This window comes from Oncorhynchus keta, chromosome 28, assembly GCF_023373465.1.
Source record: "Oncorhynchus keta strain PuntledgeMale-10-30-2019 chromosome 28, Oket_V2, whole genome shotgun sequence".
In the NCBI taxonomy this organism is placed as follows: Eukaryota; Metazoa; Chordata; class Actinopteri; order Salmoniformes; family Salmonidae; genus Oncorhynchus; species Oncorhynchus keta.
Genome location: NC_068448.1, coordinates 46,436,189 through 46,454,943, shown reverse-complemented (window position 1 = coordinate 46,454,943; position 18,755 = coordinate 46,436,189). Strand labels below are relative to the sequence as shown.

The following is an 18,755-nucleotide window of genomic DNA, read 5'->3' as shown; positions in this document are numbered from 1 at the left end:
ACACATTGATTTCCTTCCCTGTGAGTAATCTATGAACAAGGTTAGACAGCAAAGCCATGCATTGGTTTTGTTTACCTGGCCACTGTCTCTTTGCATGTGTCCAACAACCAAAGTCAGTATCTCCTATAGCAGTGTCCACGAGTATCCTCAACAGGACACTTTTTTTTGTAACTCTGGAAAAGCACACCTAATTTAACTAATTGAGAGGGCTTGATTAGTTGACGAATTGAATCAGGTGTGCTTGTCCAGGGCTATAACAAAAATATGTACTGTTGGGGTACTGACGAGTTGGGAAACACTGGCCTATAGCAATTTCTCCCATTCACATTTCATGTCCATCTTATAGTAACTTTATTGAGCTACAAAATACATTTTAGACACTTTAGGATGATTGATGATGTAACTAAATATTATCCGGTAGCATTACATTTTACCCTTCCCCTCCCAAGAACAAGTGAAATAAAAAAAGAACCCTACACAGACTCTGGCCAAGCTCTTCAAACAGACAGAGGCGTGTACAGGGAGACCATGTACCCGAAGGACAACACAAAACCCACATTAACATCATTAAGTACACTGTTCAGACATTAAAAAAAATCGCTACAGATTGTTGTGTACAAACAGCACTGGGGAAACTGGGGGAGGGGGTCACATCATGCAGTAGACAGTGATGTACATTTGACATATTAAACCCAGTAGGAGATAAAGACTTCAAACCCACGTGTCCGATTTTAGAATCCAAGTCCCGTTTATGAATTAAAAAAGGGTAATGAATGTGACTAAACAACTACTAAGTGCAGTAATCTATAGTCTCAAATCAATGATCCAGGTTGTAAACTACAGTGTATATGTCTCAATGTATTCTCTATGTCACTCTAGTTTACAGTATTTAACTTTCAAGGCTCTATGACTTGCATACAATTTCAAAAACCATTCACTTGCCAAAATGTTCAGGTATTCTCTTGTTTATGACAAATGTAGTGCTTTTTATGGTCATGCTGAACCATCGGTGGGTCTTTCCCAGGCAATTGAAAGATATTATCACAGGATCTTTCCAAACAGATGCACATAATAGGGATCGTGCACACACATTGAGTGACACTCAGTGAATTCACCAAGTTGACCAAAACGTCATCAAACCAGCGCAGAGCTTCAGTGACCCTGTTACCTTCGTTGTCTGTTGACTTTCCTACGCCCAGCGTCAAGGGAACGAAAAAGCTGTTCGTTCAATAGCACCCATAGCATCCCCAGGTCCCCCCCACCACCTCCCTCCAGCCCCCTCCTCAAAACCAGTGTTCCAGCTTAGCATACTCTCAATAGGTTATGTTAATACTGTTTAGTAAGGTGGTATGCACACATCCATAAATACATATGGATGAGTATTAATAAAATATATTATTTTATGAGTATTGAGTATATTTTTCCAATAAATGATATTCCTCTGACTTACGTCTGGGCATGGGGAGAGCCTCCTCTACCTCTCCTTTAAATCCTAGGGTAGAATGAACACAGGTACTTATTATTAGCATGTTATTGCGGTGTTGTAGTCAACAGAAATATGTGATCCTTTCACACAGAGGAGACTTGAAACCGGACCAAGTTAAAGCAGCACTAAGAAAGATCGTAAACTAGGTTAAATCACTGTGTCAATGGGGTGATACTGGGGAATATTGTCTAGTTCATTGTGGAAGCACCAGACTTTGAGAACTATACTTTATAAACATACTCTTAACAACGACAGAGGCAAAGGTAGAGAGTTCTCCCCTGCTGTTCATGGCAGAAACACGATACTGTGCAGTATCATCAAAATCACATCTGAAACGAGAAGAGAGAGAAGACCAGCTGAATCAATGTCTCATATACACACACACACACGTTTCTGTCTCCTAATGGTTCAAGTGTACATAAATACCCCCACCCCTCCCAACTCCGCCATATAAATCAACACACAGCTATGTGAGCTGGGACTGTAAAATGCTCCAGAACTCCAGGCCGGGAATACTCTGGGAATAAATAGACACTGATGTCATAACGTGTCAGGTGATATGGGTTTTTGTATGAAAGTTATGTGTGGTTAGATTATGTCATGGAAACATGCTATCCAACTTTCCATGGTGGATTACCTATACTGCTTAGTACATACAACACGTATGGTTGAGTTTGAGACTATGAGAGAACTTCAAAAGCTGTTCGGACTGAAACAGCTCGAGACACTTAAGTGTTTAGTCCTTGGTGAAATGACTTTTAAAAAAACAAGCCACAACAGGATCTCTCTATCGCCAGAGAATTTATCTTTTGACGTCCTCTTTGTTATCAAAAAGGCAAGCTGCGAAAAGGCCCGGTTAATGTATGGCCTTCACCAACAGATTTCTGGTGTCTGTCGATACACAACAGAGCAAAGGGCACTGACAGATGGACAGGCAGACGGACGGACAGACCGACAGATACAGTGTCAGTCAGAGAGGGGTATTGATTTCACACATTTCAAATCATATTTCTAACAACTGAAATCCACTGTCCCACAAGTTCACAGTGTGAGCCCATCCAAGCATTCCCAGGGTTGTCAGTCTGCCCACACACGCTGGCCTACTATGACCTTTGAGAGGGGTGATTGTATTACACCATGAAGGGGTGAACTTCTACAGGATCGGTGGGTCCCTCGCAGGATGGTTGAGCTAACGTAGGTTAATGTGATTAGCATGAAGTTGAAAGTAACAAGAACATTTCCCAGGACATAGACACATCTGATATTGTCAGAAAGCTAAAATGATTGTTAATCTAACTGCACTGTCCAATTTACAACAATTATTTCAGTGCAATAATACCATGCTATTGTTTGAGGAGAGTGCACAGTTATGAAAATTAATTATGTTATGAAAATTAATAAACCAATTCGGCACATTTGGGCAGTCTTGATTCATCATTTTGAACAGAAATGCAATTGTTAATTGGATCAGTCTAAAATGTTGCACATAAACTGCTGCCATCTAGTAAATTGCACCTGGGCTGGCATAACATTATGGTCTTCTCTTGCATTTCAAAGACGGTACAAAAAGAAATACAAATAAATAAAGTTTTTTTTCCTTTGTATTATCTTTTACCAGATCTAATGTGTTATATTCTCCTATATTAATTTAACATTTACACAAACTTCAAGGTGTTTCCTTTCAAATGGTATAAAGAATATGCATATCCTTGCTTCAGGTCCTGAGCTACAGGCAGTTCAATTTAGGTATGTCATTTTAGGCCAAAATTGAAAAAAAAGGGGGCGGATCCTTGAGACTTTAGGGACTTGGTGGTGACATCATACTGAAATTATACCATGGCCAGAGATGGCTGTTTAATAGTATCTGTTAATTCACAGCAATGAGCCACCACAGAGAGAAGACCTGGCCCATATGAAGTGTCATGTTGTTTCCACATATATTCTTCTTTAAAATAACTGATCTCAGTCCTCTTTAAAGTGAACTCTGGGGTAAAAAAAAAAAGCAGCAAAATAACACCGTTCTCTTTGTATTCACACTGCCCTTACCTTTGAATGAGGACGCAACTCTTTTGCTAGTTAACTTCACCTATTTTGTGGTCTGAGTCCTGTTTGCATTGACATTGCTATGTTTAGAAAGGAAACTATATATTTTTCCAACATTCACTCAATGCCCCTCATTTTGGGGCGCCAAGTAGCCTAGCGGTTAGAGCGTTGGGCCAGTAACCGAAAGGTTGCTAGATTGAATCCCTGAGCTGACAAACTAAAAATCTGTCTTTCTGCCCCTGAACAAGGCAGTTAACCCACTGTTTCTAGGCCGTCATTGTAAATGTGTTCTTAACTGACTTGCTTAGTTAAATAAAAAGGTGAAATACAAGGTTAAATTAATCAACAACAAAAAAATGCACTCTGGGTAAATACACAGTGCACGGCAAGCCATACCATCAGAACCTGTTATCAGACAGCCAGAGATGTACCTACATACATTTTGGAAGTTAATAGTTTGCATTCAGTTTTTAAAAAATAAGACGTACAAATTATAATTAAATATAATATTTACATGTAAAATTACTGGTAATAGGATAAATGGCAGAATAATAATTGCAGATTAAATAATGCTTTAATTGAAAATTCTGTACTCCAAATTGTACTGCCAACCTGCACATTTAGCACTTAGCATTTTTGGCACCAATCTGATGGGTTATAGCAGGGAAAACTGTGTTGCAGTAGCCTAGTGCTAGGTGTGAGAATAATGATAAATTAACCTGGTAAGCTTTGTGTTCACATTCTACTAAAAAAGGGAACCAAACCGGAGACTTCAAGTGAACCGAACTCAGACCAGCTCTCGAGATGGTCTCAGTTTGGTTCGCTTTGGGGTTCTTTTGAGGGGTTTGAGTTCCTTTGGAGCATTCACACTGCACATAAATTTAAGCAAACCACACTCAGTACACAACAATTGGCTGAAAGGAACCAAAGTGTGAAAGCACCCTTAGAGTATGAATGCTAATCTAGGATCAGAGCTCCACTGTCCATGTAATCTAATACATTGTGATCTAAAAATGAAAGACTGATCCTAAATCAGCACTCCAACTCTGGGACGATTGACACATACTGAAAGACCCTGTGGCTTTGGGGGTGTGCCTACCTGTCGATCTCGAGTGAATGCATGTTGTAGCTGCTTTGTAGCTTATATTTGCCGGGGCGGGCCATTGGATCGATTGTCACATTGTTTTTGTACCTTGTTGTGAAATGAGGACAGGAGGAGACAAGAGAAGGCAAGGGAAGCAGAGAGGATTATGAAAAGGAGGAAAATAGAGTTTAAAAAGTACAGATCAGAATCAAGGAGAGACAAGAGAAGGCAAGGGAAGCAGAGAGGATTATGAAAAGGAGGAAAATAGAGTTTAAAAAGTACAGATCAGAATCAAGGAGAGACAAGACAGAGAAGCTAGGTAGACACCAGAGATGTATAGTGCGTTTTTTAGTGTTTTAGTGCAATGACATGAGGATAGGATTGAGAGGACAACAATTGCTGATGCTCTATCCATACGGGATTGATTTGGTGTGTATTGTGTTAGTGATCAGTTGGTCATGTCAAGGTTTATCCAGGGTGGTGTGTGTGTGCGTGCCTAAGTGTGTATGTGTGCAGTACTCACCAGACAACGCGTGGGTCAGGCCATCCAGAGACGGTGCAGTGCAGCCTGACACACTGCTTCTCCCACACCGTGTGGGAGCGAGGCTTAATCACAAACTCCGGGGCATGCATCAGGCTATCCTCATTCATACACTTGTGGTACTCCTCGTTCTCATAGATCTGGGGATCAGTGTGTTCAATTAACCTTTATAGAGCCTTCGTGTGGCATTTATAGAGCCTTTACAATAACACATTCTCAGGTGCAACTGTAAAACACTATACCCCCAGAAGCCTGTAGAAAACAAGCATTCCCCATGAATTCATAACACATTTGCGATGCATCCTTGAAGCAAACAAAGCATTTACTAGGCATTTGCTTGGCAATTCATTTCTTAGAGCTGAATCCAATAACCCTCAACACATAATCCTATAATGCTCTCTGAACACTGAATGTAGCACCCAGTGGCATGACGTGCTGGCAGAAAAGTGATAGACTAAGTACAGTGTGTGCCCCAATCAAGGGACACTGTAGCTTTTATGATCCTCCTGAGTGAATGTGGCAGGATATGCCTTGACATAAACATTTGAATGAGGGACACAAGTAACCTTCCATGGGAAGGGGAAGCAGAGTATAATTAATCCATGGAAAGAAACATTGCTCTTATGACAATACATTTCCTGTGATACTTTGCTAATAGATTTCTTACGGTATTCCCATCTATGATAGTAATTTAGTGATTATTCTCCTCTGTGATGTCACAAAGGTGAATATTCTTCTCTGTGATGTCATAAAGGTGAAAAGGTCATTATCAATATTATGTCATAGTGTAAAACAGTGTAGAGCGTTTGATTTGGCTGCTGGGGGCCAAGGAGACCCCAGCTCCGCTAAAACTATTGATAACAATCCCTTAAACGGCACGTAGTTAAATAAATGTTATAACTACTTGGTTTTAATATCACCTTGAAGAAGAGTATAGTCAGAACTACGTATTTACGATTATTCCATATTTAGCTCTATTATACTGCATGCTTTTCATGACCAGTAAACATTCATTTATCATTTCTTTTCGATTTTAGAAGCCTTTTAAAACCTTGAATACATTACAAGTTTGCATTTGCTGCTGTCTAATAAACAAAATGTTGATCAAATTAAGATCATACATTTATACTCTTCTCTTTGTCGATGAGGGAAATAATGTCACTCTGTGGTGTAACAAGAGAAGGTATTGTTCAGTCGCAAGTCAAACTACCCCATTATGATGTTACGAGGGAGAGCATTATCCAGCATTCCCCAATGTGATGTCACAAAGGAATTGCGGCATCTACTGTAGGGCTAACACGATATGGGCCAAAAAAAACTAATTGCGATTTGTTTTACCAAATATTGCGATTGGACATGCGATATCATTCCAAACACGTCGGCGAACTGTTGGAATTCTATTTCTATCTATTTATTTATATTTAAAGAAGCAACGTTCATGTTTGGAACAATACAGGGGTTTGATTAATCTCGCCTGGCACCTGTGTAGGCGTGATTTGCACCGGGCAATAGTTGATTGCATTCGTTTTGGAACTGGGCTGTCCCCCAGGCGTGAGCCAGGTGCCCCTTTCAAAACACACCGCGAAAATCGGCTCAAAACAAAGTGACGTAGAAGCAAGTGGAGTAATGAGTAGGATTCACTCAAAGAATTTTGAATTTTGTGTTTTCACATGCAAAAGTGATTGCCCTCAAGCTTTATCTCCCTTCCAAATGGAAACGATTTTCATGTATTTTTTTGGAAAAGAGATGGTGTATGTTTCTGGGCGATGCACCATGCTGCCTTGTTGACAAAATGTCAGAGTGGCACAGATCTGTTTGATTTGAGAATGGCGCTCCTCCCTCCCCGCTTTCGCCGAGCATAATCTATTCCGCCCAATGTGTTGACTGCATTTGACCTAACAAAACAGCATGCAATTTTAGAGTGAATCTAACAACTAGGAGGAGTGACTGCGCTGCTTGAGTGACAGGGGGTGGGTTTTTGTGTGACGCAGCTACAAGAGGGAGTATGGGAGTATGGGAGTATGGGCAAGTGGGTGTCGAAAGGAAAGTAGTGGGCATGTGGAAAGAAGTGGGTGTGTCAAAAGTGCTCTGCTATAGGTTAGACTGTTTTGATTGAGCTGTGTTTTTTGTAATTACGTTTCTTACCATTAAACAACCTTACATTGATCTACTATACCGTGAGAGATTGTACCTCTGTTTCGAAGCCAGAGGATGAGTCGGACTTCACTGTTAGTTTAACACAAATAATTATAAACCTATACATGTTTTTATTAAAAGTACTGATGGGTGTACTGTTGCTTCATGAGTTTGCTTACTTTGACTGTTCCCTTGATTTAGGGTATTAGGTAGCTACTTCCTACGCCATTGCCAGACGGTAGTGCTTGTCAAGCTGGAGCGAAGGGCACTCTGTCCCATTTATTAGTAGGCTGTATGTAATCAAGGTGACATCTAGATTGGTTATCAATATTAGTTATTTCTTGTGTAGGCTGCTAATTCTACTTGACATAAAATAATGTGAGAGAAAAAAAATTGGCACGTTAGCTACTGCCGGCAACACGATCGTGATACCCAGTAAGAAGCAACTCGCTTCGCTCTGCAGCCTAATCAAACCCATAAAACAGTCTTGAGGGGCAACAAATATGCCCAATTAGCTGATTCGCTTTCCATACACCCACTCCTTTCGACACACCCACTCGCCAATACTCCGGTCACCAAATTGGGCTGCAGCTAGAGGAGAGCCTGTTACATGCAGCTGAGTGGCGTTTCAAAATATTGAACGCTTCTGCAAAATGGATAATGCACATGTAAACATTGCGATTTTGATGTGAATTCGATTAATTGCACAGCCCTACTGACATCTATGACATGACAAAGACTCAATATTCCCATTATGATGTCACGAAGGAGTGCATTATGCCGTATTGCTCAATGTGATGGGATAAAGGAAAACTTCCCTCTATGACATCAAACTCCTGCACTAACCCGCTTGCTCAGGGAGATGTGCTCGGCTGATTGGCGCGTGGACACCTTCCTCGACGTCTGCTCCGTCCTCTCCATCTCTAACCCACTGGTGAACAGATTCCTCCGGGCCATGTATCCAGCACTCTCTTTCATCCGGGCCTCCTCCGTATCTGAAAGCCCACTGGCATACTCCTGACTAAGGTGGTCGGAGCAAAGCCAGGGAGGAGAGTGGGCAGTGGGGTCATTTTCATGGTCATTGGTCAGAATCACTCACTGAAATCAAAATGTCCCTGACTTCTCCGCATCGCTACGGCTCATAGGTGGTTGATTTGTTTACCTGCCCCTGAAGATGGGCATTACATAGCCGATGATCTGGTTCTCTTTGTCCATAGCCAGGTAGGTGGGCTTGGCTCTCTTGGGGATTGGGCTCAGTCTGCTCTCCTCCAGCCCAGAGTACGATGCACTAAGTCTAAGACACAGGATAATGTCAATACAGCAGTGTCAACCTAACTCAGTGTAATAACATCAAGTCATGCCAATGTAATCTGAAGGGCTAGATGAGGAGGAGAAAGGTTGTATTATTGGGTATATTAGTCATCAACAAGGGAGGGTAGCTTGGATGGGTTTAGCTGCGTTTCTAATAAATATCTCAAACTGTGCAAAGAAGAAAGAGAAAACCCTTTGCACAGCAGAGCGATGACTGCCAACAAACTTGGTCTAGCTATAAGAGATATGCATTGCTTGTTCATGCTGTGTAATGACATGTCTGCAATGACAAAATAAAAGACTGAATTAAGACCGGGTCAATCGTCTGTAGTCACCAGTGTGCAGTTTTGAAACATCAAATTCTTTAAACATAGGACCAACAAAACATTTTTTTAAAGACCAATGAGATGGAATGAAACTAAACATTGTGGTCATAGGAGAGTAGGTGTCCTGTCCTGTGAATAAAAAAAACTGGTGGCGATCATGACCAAATTTGCCTTCATGTACTGAACAAGCTTTTGAATGTTAATCTCCTTGATGTCCCTCACTTGAGGATGATAAAATCCCCCAAAAATAAACTCAGCAGAAAAAGAAATGTCCCTTTTTCAGGACCCAGTCTTTCAAAGATCATTTGAAAAAAATCCAAATAACTTCAGATCTTCATTGTAAAGGGTTTAAACACTGTTTCCCAAGCTTGTTCAATGAACCATAAACAATGTCCGTACTGTGAGATGCCTAAGACAGCGCTACAGGGAGACAGGATGGACAGCTGATCGTCTCCACAGTTTCAGACCACGTGTTGCAACACCTGCACAGGATCGGTTCATCCAAACTTCACACCTGCAGGTTAGGTACAGGATGGCAACAACAACTGCCCGAGTTACACCAGGAACGCACAATCCCTCCATCAGTGCTCAGACTGTCCGCAATAGGCTGAGAGAGGCTTGACTGAGGGCTTGTAGGCCTGTTGTAAGGCAGGTCCTCACCAGACATCACCGGCAAAAACATCACCTATGGTCATAAACACACTGTCGCTGGACCAGACAGGACTGGCAAAAAGTGCTCTTCACCGACGAGTCGCGGTTTTGTCTCACCAGGGGTGATGGTCGGATTTGCGTTTATCGTTGAAGGAATGAGCGTTACACCGAGGCCTGTACTCTGGAGCCTGTCATTGCAGGCAATCAACGCTGTGCGTTACAGGGAAGACATCCTCCTCCCTCATGTGGTACCCTTCCTGCAGGCTCATTCTGTCATGACCCACTAGCATGACAATGCCACCAGCCATACTGCTCGTTCTGTGTGTGATTTCCTGCAAGACAGGAATGTCAGTGCTCTGCCATGGCCAGAGAAGAGCACGGATATCAATCCCATTAAGCACGTCTGGGACCTGTTGGATCGGAGGGTGACGGCTAGGGCCATTCCCCCCAGAAATGTCTGAGAACTTGCAGGTCCCTTGGTGGAAGAGTGGGGTAACATCTCACAGCAAGAACTGGCGAATATGGTCCCGTCCATGAGGAGGAGATGCACTGCAGTACTTAATGCAGCTGGTGGCCACACCTGATACTGACAGTCACTTTTCATTTTGATCCCCCCCCTTTGTTCAGGGACACATTATTTAATTTCTGTTAGTCACATGTCTGTGGAACTCGTTCAGTTTATGTCTCAGTTGTTGTATGTTCATATAAATATTAACACGTTAAGTTTGCTGAAAATAAAACTCAGTTGACAGTGAGAGGATGTTTCTTTTTTTGCTGAGTTTACAAAGGATCTCAGCTGAAAACCCACACATCTGACAATACAAACCAAACATCCAAAACAACCATTATTTAGGTTACACCAAATTGATTCTCACAAGTAAATCAACACATAATTAACAGTACAGTGCCTTATAGGCAAAAAAATATAAAAAATCTAGACAATATGAAACAGTGCCATATGTATTTCCTATGTGTGCATACAATGTACACTGAGTGAACAAAACTAGCTCTTTTCATGACAGACTGACCAGGTGAATCCAGGTGAATCCAGGTGAATTCCATGATCCATTATTGATGTCACTTGTTAAATCCACTTCAAACCAGTGTAGGTAAAGGGGAGGAGACAGGTTAAAAGGTTCTTATTCTTACTCATATTTTGTTTAAAATGCATTATTGGTTAGGAGCTCGTAAAGTAAGCATTTCACTGTAAGGTCTACCGCCTGTTGCATTCGGCACATGTGACTAATAAAAGTTCATTTGATTTGAAATTCTAAATCTGTCCCTCATACCATCATGGCTACCTAATCACCACCAGCTTCCTATTGGCTCATTTATCCCCTCTCCTCCCCCTGTAAATCTTCTCCAGGTCATTGCGGTAAAAGAAAAGTAATCTTACCTGGTAAAATAAAGATCAATAAATAAATAAATGTTGATAGATAAATAATGATGAATGGGAATGCAGGCAAGGCAATCCCCATTCAATTCCTTATGGAACAATTGGTATGTCTGCACAATACCAGGAAAATCTCCATAACTTCTGTTATGTCACCATCAGACTATATTAACAGCAAAAGGCTATTCAATTCAAACATCAACAGGGGAGAAAATGTCACTTACTGAGGCTTTTTGGTTTGATTTGAATCCATCTTGTCAATACACAATTTCTATTCCCTGCCATAAGTACATTTCTATGTGACAAGGTAGAGTACTATGGTTCAACCAATGAGGTCACTAATCATAAGGCAGGGAAAGCTGGGTAAATTCCTGACAGCATGAGGTTCAAACATAAAGGCCCAAATGAGGCACCATTCACTTCACAGACACCCTTTGACCTCCTATGCACACTGTCAAGGCCAGTGTATTTAGAGATGCCAGGTGTTCATAAGAGTGAGACCGCCAACATTTCAACACATCATTCAATATAGTCACAACCACTGTTGTTAGGCCGGCCATAGATTGCCAGAATAGTCTCGTAAATACTCCTATATGTCATCAATAATTCCCTAACTAAAATAATTCAAACAGCAAATAACAAACCACTGAAAGAGATTAATGACCGCTGAATTCAACAGTTCTGGGAAATCCACAGGTGGAAAAAATCCACACCCCAAAAAAGGTTTTATGGTCACATACACATGATAGGTGCAGTGAAATGTGTTGATTTACAGGGTCAGCCATAGTAACTTCACAGATCTTCATTGTAAAGGGTTTAAACACTGTTTCCCCTGGAGGAAATGTGGGTTAAGTGCCTTGCGAAAGAGCACAGACAGATTTTTCACCTTGTTGGCTCGGGTATTCTAACCATCGACCATTCAGTTACTGGCCCAACACTAACCACTAGGCTACCTGCTGCTGACCCCAAATACAACTTTAACTCATAGCCAACTTCAAACCATGTCTCCAGATCACAACGCAGTAGAAGGCTCTAAGAGAAGCATGCTAAAAAGCCTTATGCACTCACGCAAAATAGCATATTTGTTAAGTGCGAGAGGAAGCCCCCAATGGATGTACTGGCTGAACAATGAACCAAGGTCATCGATCCAAGATGGCGTAGCAGTCGGAGGTCGGGTTTGTCTTGTCCCGTGTTTATATCGTTTTCTTCGTATATATAATTTATATTTTTAATCTCAATTTCCATCTACGGACTGAACAGAGGTAACCCGCCTCTCCCAATGTGGTGCAGATCTGAACCCCCATCAGAAGCTAGCCAGCTAACTAGCTACTAGCTAGTAGTCAGTTAGCCACTGCTAGCAGTCATCACCGTTAACTCAGACATCAGCCAGCCTCAGCCTGGTCAATTCCAGCCAGTCTGCACAGCGTGATATCAACCCAGAGCATATCTGGACTGCCTTTTGTCTACCACATCTCCGGATTCCTACAGCAAGCTCTGGACCTTTACACCGGATCATAGCAGCTAGCTAGCGAGTGGTTACTCCTGGCTAACGCCTCTGTCCCAAAGCAAGCACCAGTTAGCCTGGAGCTAGCCTCGAGCTAGGCCCATCTCCCAGCTAGCCGAAGAGATCCTTCAGCCAATTCCTGGGCTACAATACCTCCTTTGCCAATTGGCATGGACCCTTTACTGCCGACACGGAGCCCCGCCGATCCATCACGACTGGTCTGCTGACATAACTGTCTGAGGGGGTTTCAACAGGCTCTTCCGTTGCGAAGTCACCCGGAGGCCCATCTGCTAGCCTGCTAGCCCCGGCCTGCGAGCTGTCTAAAACTGCGTGTCTCCAGCTCGCCTAGCTACTCACTGGACCCTATGATCACTCGGCTACACATGCCTAATGTCAATATGCCTAGTCTATTGCTGTTTTGGTTAGGGATTGTCTTATTTCACTGTAGATCCTCCAGACCTGCTCAAAATGCCTTAGCTAGGCCTTTTGTTCCACCCCCCACACATGCGGTGACCTCACCAGGCTTAAATGATGCCTATAGACTCTCATCGTCACTCAATGCCTAGGTTTACCTAAATTGTACTCACATCCTACCATATCCTTGTCTGTACATTATGCCTTGAATCTTTTCTTCTGCGCCCATAAATCTGCTCCTTTTACTCTCTGTTCCAAACGTACTAGACAACCAGTTCTTATAGCCTTCAGCGTACCCTTATCCTACTCCTCCTCTGGTGATGTAGAGGCTAACCCAGACCCTGCAGCTCCCAGCATCACTCCCATTCCCCAGGCGCTCTCATTTGTTGACTTCTGTAACCTTAAAAGCCTTGGTTTCATGCATATTAACATTGAGCCTCCTAGTGCAGAGATAGGCTGCAGAGTTCTGTCATACTATCAAGGTCTGTGCCCAAACAATTTGAGCTTCTAGTTTTAAAAATCCACCTTTCCAGAAACAAGTCTCTCACCGTTGCCGCTTGCTATGGACCCCCCTTCAGCCCCCAGCTGTGCCATGGACACCATATGTGAATTGATCACCCCCCATTTATCTTCAGAGTTGGTACTGTTGTTAGGTGACCTAAACTGGGACATGCTTAACACTCCGGCTGTCCTGCAATCTAAGCTAGATGCCCTCAATCTCACACAAATTATGAAGGAACCTACCAGGTACAACCCCAAATCCATAAACACAGGCACCCTCAGACATAATCCTGACCAATTTGCCCTCTATTTACACCTCTGCTGTCTTCAACCAGGAACTCAACGATCACTGCCTCATTGCCTGCGTGCGTAATGGTTCCGCGGTCAAACAACCACCCCTCATCAATGTCAAACGCTCCCTAAAACAATATACTCAGTCAGTTAGGAAAGCAAAGGCTAGCTTTTTCAAACAGAAATTTGCATCCCGTAGCACGAATTCCAAAACGTTTTGGGACACTAAAGTCCATGGAGATTAAGAGCACCTCCTCCCAGTGGCCCACTGCAATGAGGATAGGAAACACTGTCACCACCGATAAATCTACAGCAATCGATCATTTCAATAAGCATTTTTCTACGGCTGGCCATGCTTTCCACCTGGCTACCCCTACCCCGGCCAACATTTCAGCACCCCCTGCAGAAACTTGCCAGATAGACAATCTGGACCCTCTCTTTCTAAAATGATCCACCAAAATTGTTGCAACCCCTATTACTAGCCTATTCAACCTCTCTTTCGAATCATCCGAGATCCCCAAAGATTGGAAAGCTGCCGCGGTCATCCTCCTCTTCAAAGGGGGAGACACGCTAGACCCAAACTGTTATAGACCTATATCCATCCTGCCCTGCCTTACTATAATCTTCGAACGCCAAGTTAATAAACAGATCACCGACCATTTTGAATCCCACCGTACCTTCTCCACTATGCAATCTGGTTTCCAAGCTGGTCATGGGTGCACCTCAGCCACGCTCAATGTCCTTAAACGATATCATAACCGCCATCGATAAAAGACAGTACTGTGCAGCCATTTCATTGACCTGGCCAAGGCTTGCGACTTTGCCAATCACCAAATTCTTATCAGCAGACTCAATAACCTTGGCTTCTCAAATGGCTGCCTCGCCTGGTTCACCAACTACTTCTCAGATAGAGTTCAGTGTGTCAAATCGGAGGGCCTGTTGTCCAGACCTCTGGCAGTCTATGGGGGGTGCCACAGTGTACAATTCTCGGGCTGACTCTCTTCTCTGTATACATCAATGATGTCGCCCTTGCTGCCGGTGATTCTCTGATCCACCTCTATGCAGACGACACCATGTTGTATACATCTGGCCCTTCTTTGGAAACTGTGCTAACAAACATCCAAACGAGCTTCAACGCCATACAACATTCCTTCTGTGGTCTCCAACTGCTTTTAAATGCTAGTAATACTAAGTGCATGTTCTTCAACCGATTGCTGCCCGCACCATCCCGCCTGACTAGCATCCCTACTCTGGACTAGAGGTCGGCCGATTAATCGGAATGGCCGATTAATTAGGGCCGATTTAAAGTTTTCATAACAATCGGAAAAACTGTATTTTTGGGCGCATATTTTGCAGATTAAAATATATATATATTTTTTTTTTTACACCATTCTTATTTTCAATGACGGCCTAGGAACGATGGGTTAACGGCCTTATTCAGGGGCAGAATGACAGATTTACACCTTGTCAGCTCGGAGGATCCAATCTTGAAAACTTTGTTAACTTGTCCAACGCTCTAACCACCTGCCTCTCATTGCACTCCACGAGGAGCCTGCCTGTTACGCGAATGCAGTAGAAGCCATGTTAAGTTGCTAGATAGCATTAAACTTCGCTTATAAAAAACAATCAATCAATCATAATCACTAGTTATAACTACACATGGTTGATGATAATACTTTATATAGCGTGTCCTGCTTTGCTATAATCGATGCAACGCTGGGGGGATGATTTAACAAAAGCGCGAAAAAGGACTGTCCTTGCTCCAATGTGTACCTAACCATAAACATCAATGCCATTCTTAAAATCAATACACAGAAGTATATATTTTTAAACCTGCATATTTAGCTAAAAGAAATCCAGGTTAGCAGGCAATATTAACAGAGCGAAATTGTGTCATTTCTCTTGTGTTCATTGCACGCGGTCAGGGTATTTGCAACAGTTTGGGCAGCCTGGCTCATTGTAAACTAATTTGCCCGAATTTTACATAATTATGACATAACATTGAAGGTTGTGCAATGTAACAAGAATATTTAGACTTAGGGATGCCACCCGTTAGATAAAATACAGAACGGTTCCGTATTTCACAGAAATAATAAACGTTTTGTTTTCTAAATGATAGCTTCCGGTTCCGACCATATTAATGACCTACGGCTTGTATTTCTGTGTGTTATTATGTTATAATTAAGTCTAGGATTTGATAGAGCAGTCTGACTGAGCGATGGTAGGCACCAGCAGGCTTGTAAGCATTCATTCAAACAGCACTTTCATGCGTTTTGCCAGCAGCTCTTCGCAAGCACAGCGCTGTTTATGACTTCAAGCCTATCAGCCTAATGGCTGGTGTAACCGATGTGAAATGGCTAGCTAGTTAGCTGGGTGTGCGCTAATAGCGTTTCAAACGTCACTCGTTCTGAGACTTGGAGTAGTTATTCCCCTTGCTCTGCAAGGGCCGCGGCTTTTGTGGAGCGATGGGTAACGCTGCTTCGAGTGTGGCTGTTGTCGATGTGTTCCTGGGGCGAGGAGAGGTACGGAAGCTATACAGTTACACTGGCAATACTATAGTGCCTATAAGAACATCCAATAGTCAAAGGTATATGAAATACAAATGGTATAGAGAGAAATAGTCCTATAAATACTATTAACTACTAATAACTACAACCTAAAACCTCTTACCTTGGAATATTGAAGTCTCATGTTAAAAGGAACCACCAGCTTTCATATGTTCTCATGTTCTGAGCAAGGAACTGAAACTTTAGCTTTTTACATGGCACATATTGCACTTTTACTCTCTTCTCCAACACTTTGTTTTTAGTATTATTTAAACCAAATTGAACATGTTTCATTATTTATTTGAGGATAAATTGATTTTTATTGATGTATTATATCAAGTTAAAATAAGTGTTCATTCAGTATTGTTGTAATTGTCATTATTACAAATAAATAAAAATTGTCCATTTAATCTGTATCGGCGTTGAAAAATCATAATCGGTCGACCTCTATTCTGGACGGTTCTGACTTAGAATTTGTGGACAACTACAAATACCTAGGTGTCTAGCTAGACTGTAAACTCTCCTTCCAGACTCACATTAAACATCTCCAATCCAAAATTAAATCTAGAATTGGCTTCCTATTTTGCCGCAAAGCCTCATTCACTCATGCTGCCAAACACACCCTCGTAAAACTGACTATCCTACCAATCCTTGACATCGGCGATGTCATTTACAAAATAGCCTCCAACACTCTACTCAGCAAACTGGATGTAGTCTATCACAGTGCCATCTGTTTTTTGTCACCAAAGCCCCATATACTACCCACCACTGCGACCTGTATGCTCTCGTTGGCTGGCCCTCACTACATATTCATCTCCAAACCCACTGGCTCCAGGTCATCTATAAGTCTTTGCTAGGTAAAGCCCCGCCTTATCTCAGCTCACGGGTCACCATAGCAACACCAACCAGTAGCACACGCTCCAGCAGGTATATTTCACTGGTCATCCCCAAAGCCAACACTTCCTTTGGCTGCCTTTCCTTTCAGTTCTCTGCTGCCAATGACAGGAATGAATTGCAATGTAGTTTTTTTTATCAAATCACTGAAGCCTTATATCTATCTCCCTCTCTAACTTCAGCCATCAGCTGTCAGAGCAGCTTACCGATCTGTGTACCTGTACACAGCCAATCTGTAAATATCACACCCATCTACCTCATCCCCATATTATTGCTTACCCGCTTGCTATTTTGCACCCCAGTATCTCGACTTGCACATCATCATCTGCACATCTATCACTCCAGTGTTAATGCTAAATTGTAATTATTTCACCTCTGTGGACTATTTATTGCCTTACCTCCCTACTCTCCTACATTTGCACACACTGTATATATATTTTTCTATTGTGTTATCGACTGTACATTTGTTGATGTGTAACTCTGTGTTGTTGCTTTTGTCGTACTGCTTTGCTTTATCTTGGCCAGGTCGCAGTTGTAAATGAGAACTTGTTCTCAACTGGCATACCTGGTTAAATAATGGTGAAATAAAATATCTTAATAGGGAAACAAGTCCTCAAGGAAGTAAACCATTAAAACTGGGGTTTAGACAACTAGGGCAGAGAATCTACACCACAGCTCACATTCCTGAAGACATGTTATGCATGGGTCAGGATGTTTTTTCAGTCTATAGGTCATGGCAAAGGTCAATAACACTTCATTATGCAACACAGTGCATTCCTTTAAAGCTTGATTATACCCGGCCCGCACCAAACATTTATGACGATAGAGCCGATGTGAATCTGAGATGTTCTATTTCTGTTTAACTGAACTATAGTGGGAACTAGGAGAAGGTTGTCTTAAAAGAAAAAAAAGTGCATTAGTTCAAAAGCAGACAGAACAGTGTGCAACAGACACCGATATACACAGTATCCATGAAACAGGCTACTTGGAACTTCATGCAGGATTCACAGACATTATATTTTTGGAATGGTTTTAGAGAAAACAGAAGGTTGAAGAATGTTACTGGGAGTGGTCAAACATTAATACCGCAGGTGTAGAAGCAGGAAGTAGAAGAGTAATTATTTAACGCAGAGAAATGAGGGTTACTATGCATGACCGACTGATTTGGAGGCCATGGATGGCATGGGAAAAGTTGCCAAAAGTATGAGATAGGAAGTAAGATGGGTGGGGGTGATGGGGTTACAAGGGCAGCAGGGCCATCTTCTGACACCAGCATGGAGGGGGTGCATGGATATGGGCCAGAGCTACTGTGCTGCAGGACATCCTGTTCCTCCTTACCCCCTGCTGGCACTGAGACTGGCACTGGCTCTGCTGCGGGTGGCATAGCTGCTGCTGCTCGACTGGTACTGGCTAACAGCCGACTCCACCTCCTTGCTGCGGTAGCAACGGTCATAGTGGCGGTGCTGTTTCTGGTAGAAAGGTATGGATCCAGACATCCTGCACGGTGTTCCTGGCACGAGCACTGAATTCTCAGTCTCTTGTAGTCTGCCTAGCTAGTGTCTGAGAATGGTTTTGTTCAATACAGTTAAAGCATTGCTTCGAAATGTAATTTTGTAAGCTATTAGTTGTTTTAA

The 18,755-nt window shown here is 42.4% G+C and overlaps 1 protein-coding gene across 1 annotated transcript in view; it reads right to left on the bottom strand.

Moving 5' to 3' along the window:
• Nucleotides 1–18,755, bottom strand: part of LOC118361497 (M-protein, striated muscle-like) — a 42,393-nt gene that overhangs the window by 22,692 nt on the left and 946 nt on the right. The window contains exons 2-8 of the mRNA XM_035741477.2: nt 18,460–18,681; nt 8,453–8,584; nt 8,137–8,311; nt 5,137–5,294; nt 4,629–4,721; nt 1,727–1,815; nt 1,451–1,492 (exon numbers count right to left, since the gene is read on the bottom strand). Coding sequence (XP_035597370.2) covers nt 1,451–1,492; nt 1,727–1,815; nt 4,629–4,721; nt 5,137–5,294; nt 8,137–8,311; nt 8,453–8,584; nt 18,460–18,617 — 847 coding nt within the window. The 5' untranslated portion in view covers nt 18,618–18,681. The remainder of the gene's footprint in view (nt 1–1,450; nt 1,493–1,726; nt 1,816–4,628; nt 4,722–5,136; nt 5,295–8,136; nt 8,312–8,452; nt 8,585–18,459; nt 18,682–18,755) is intronic.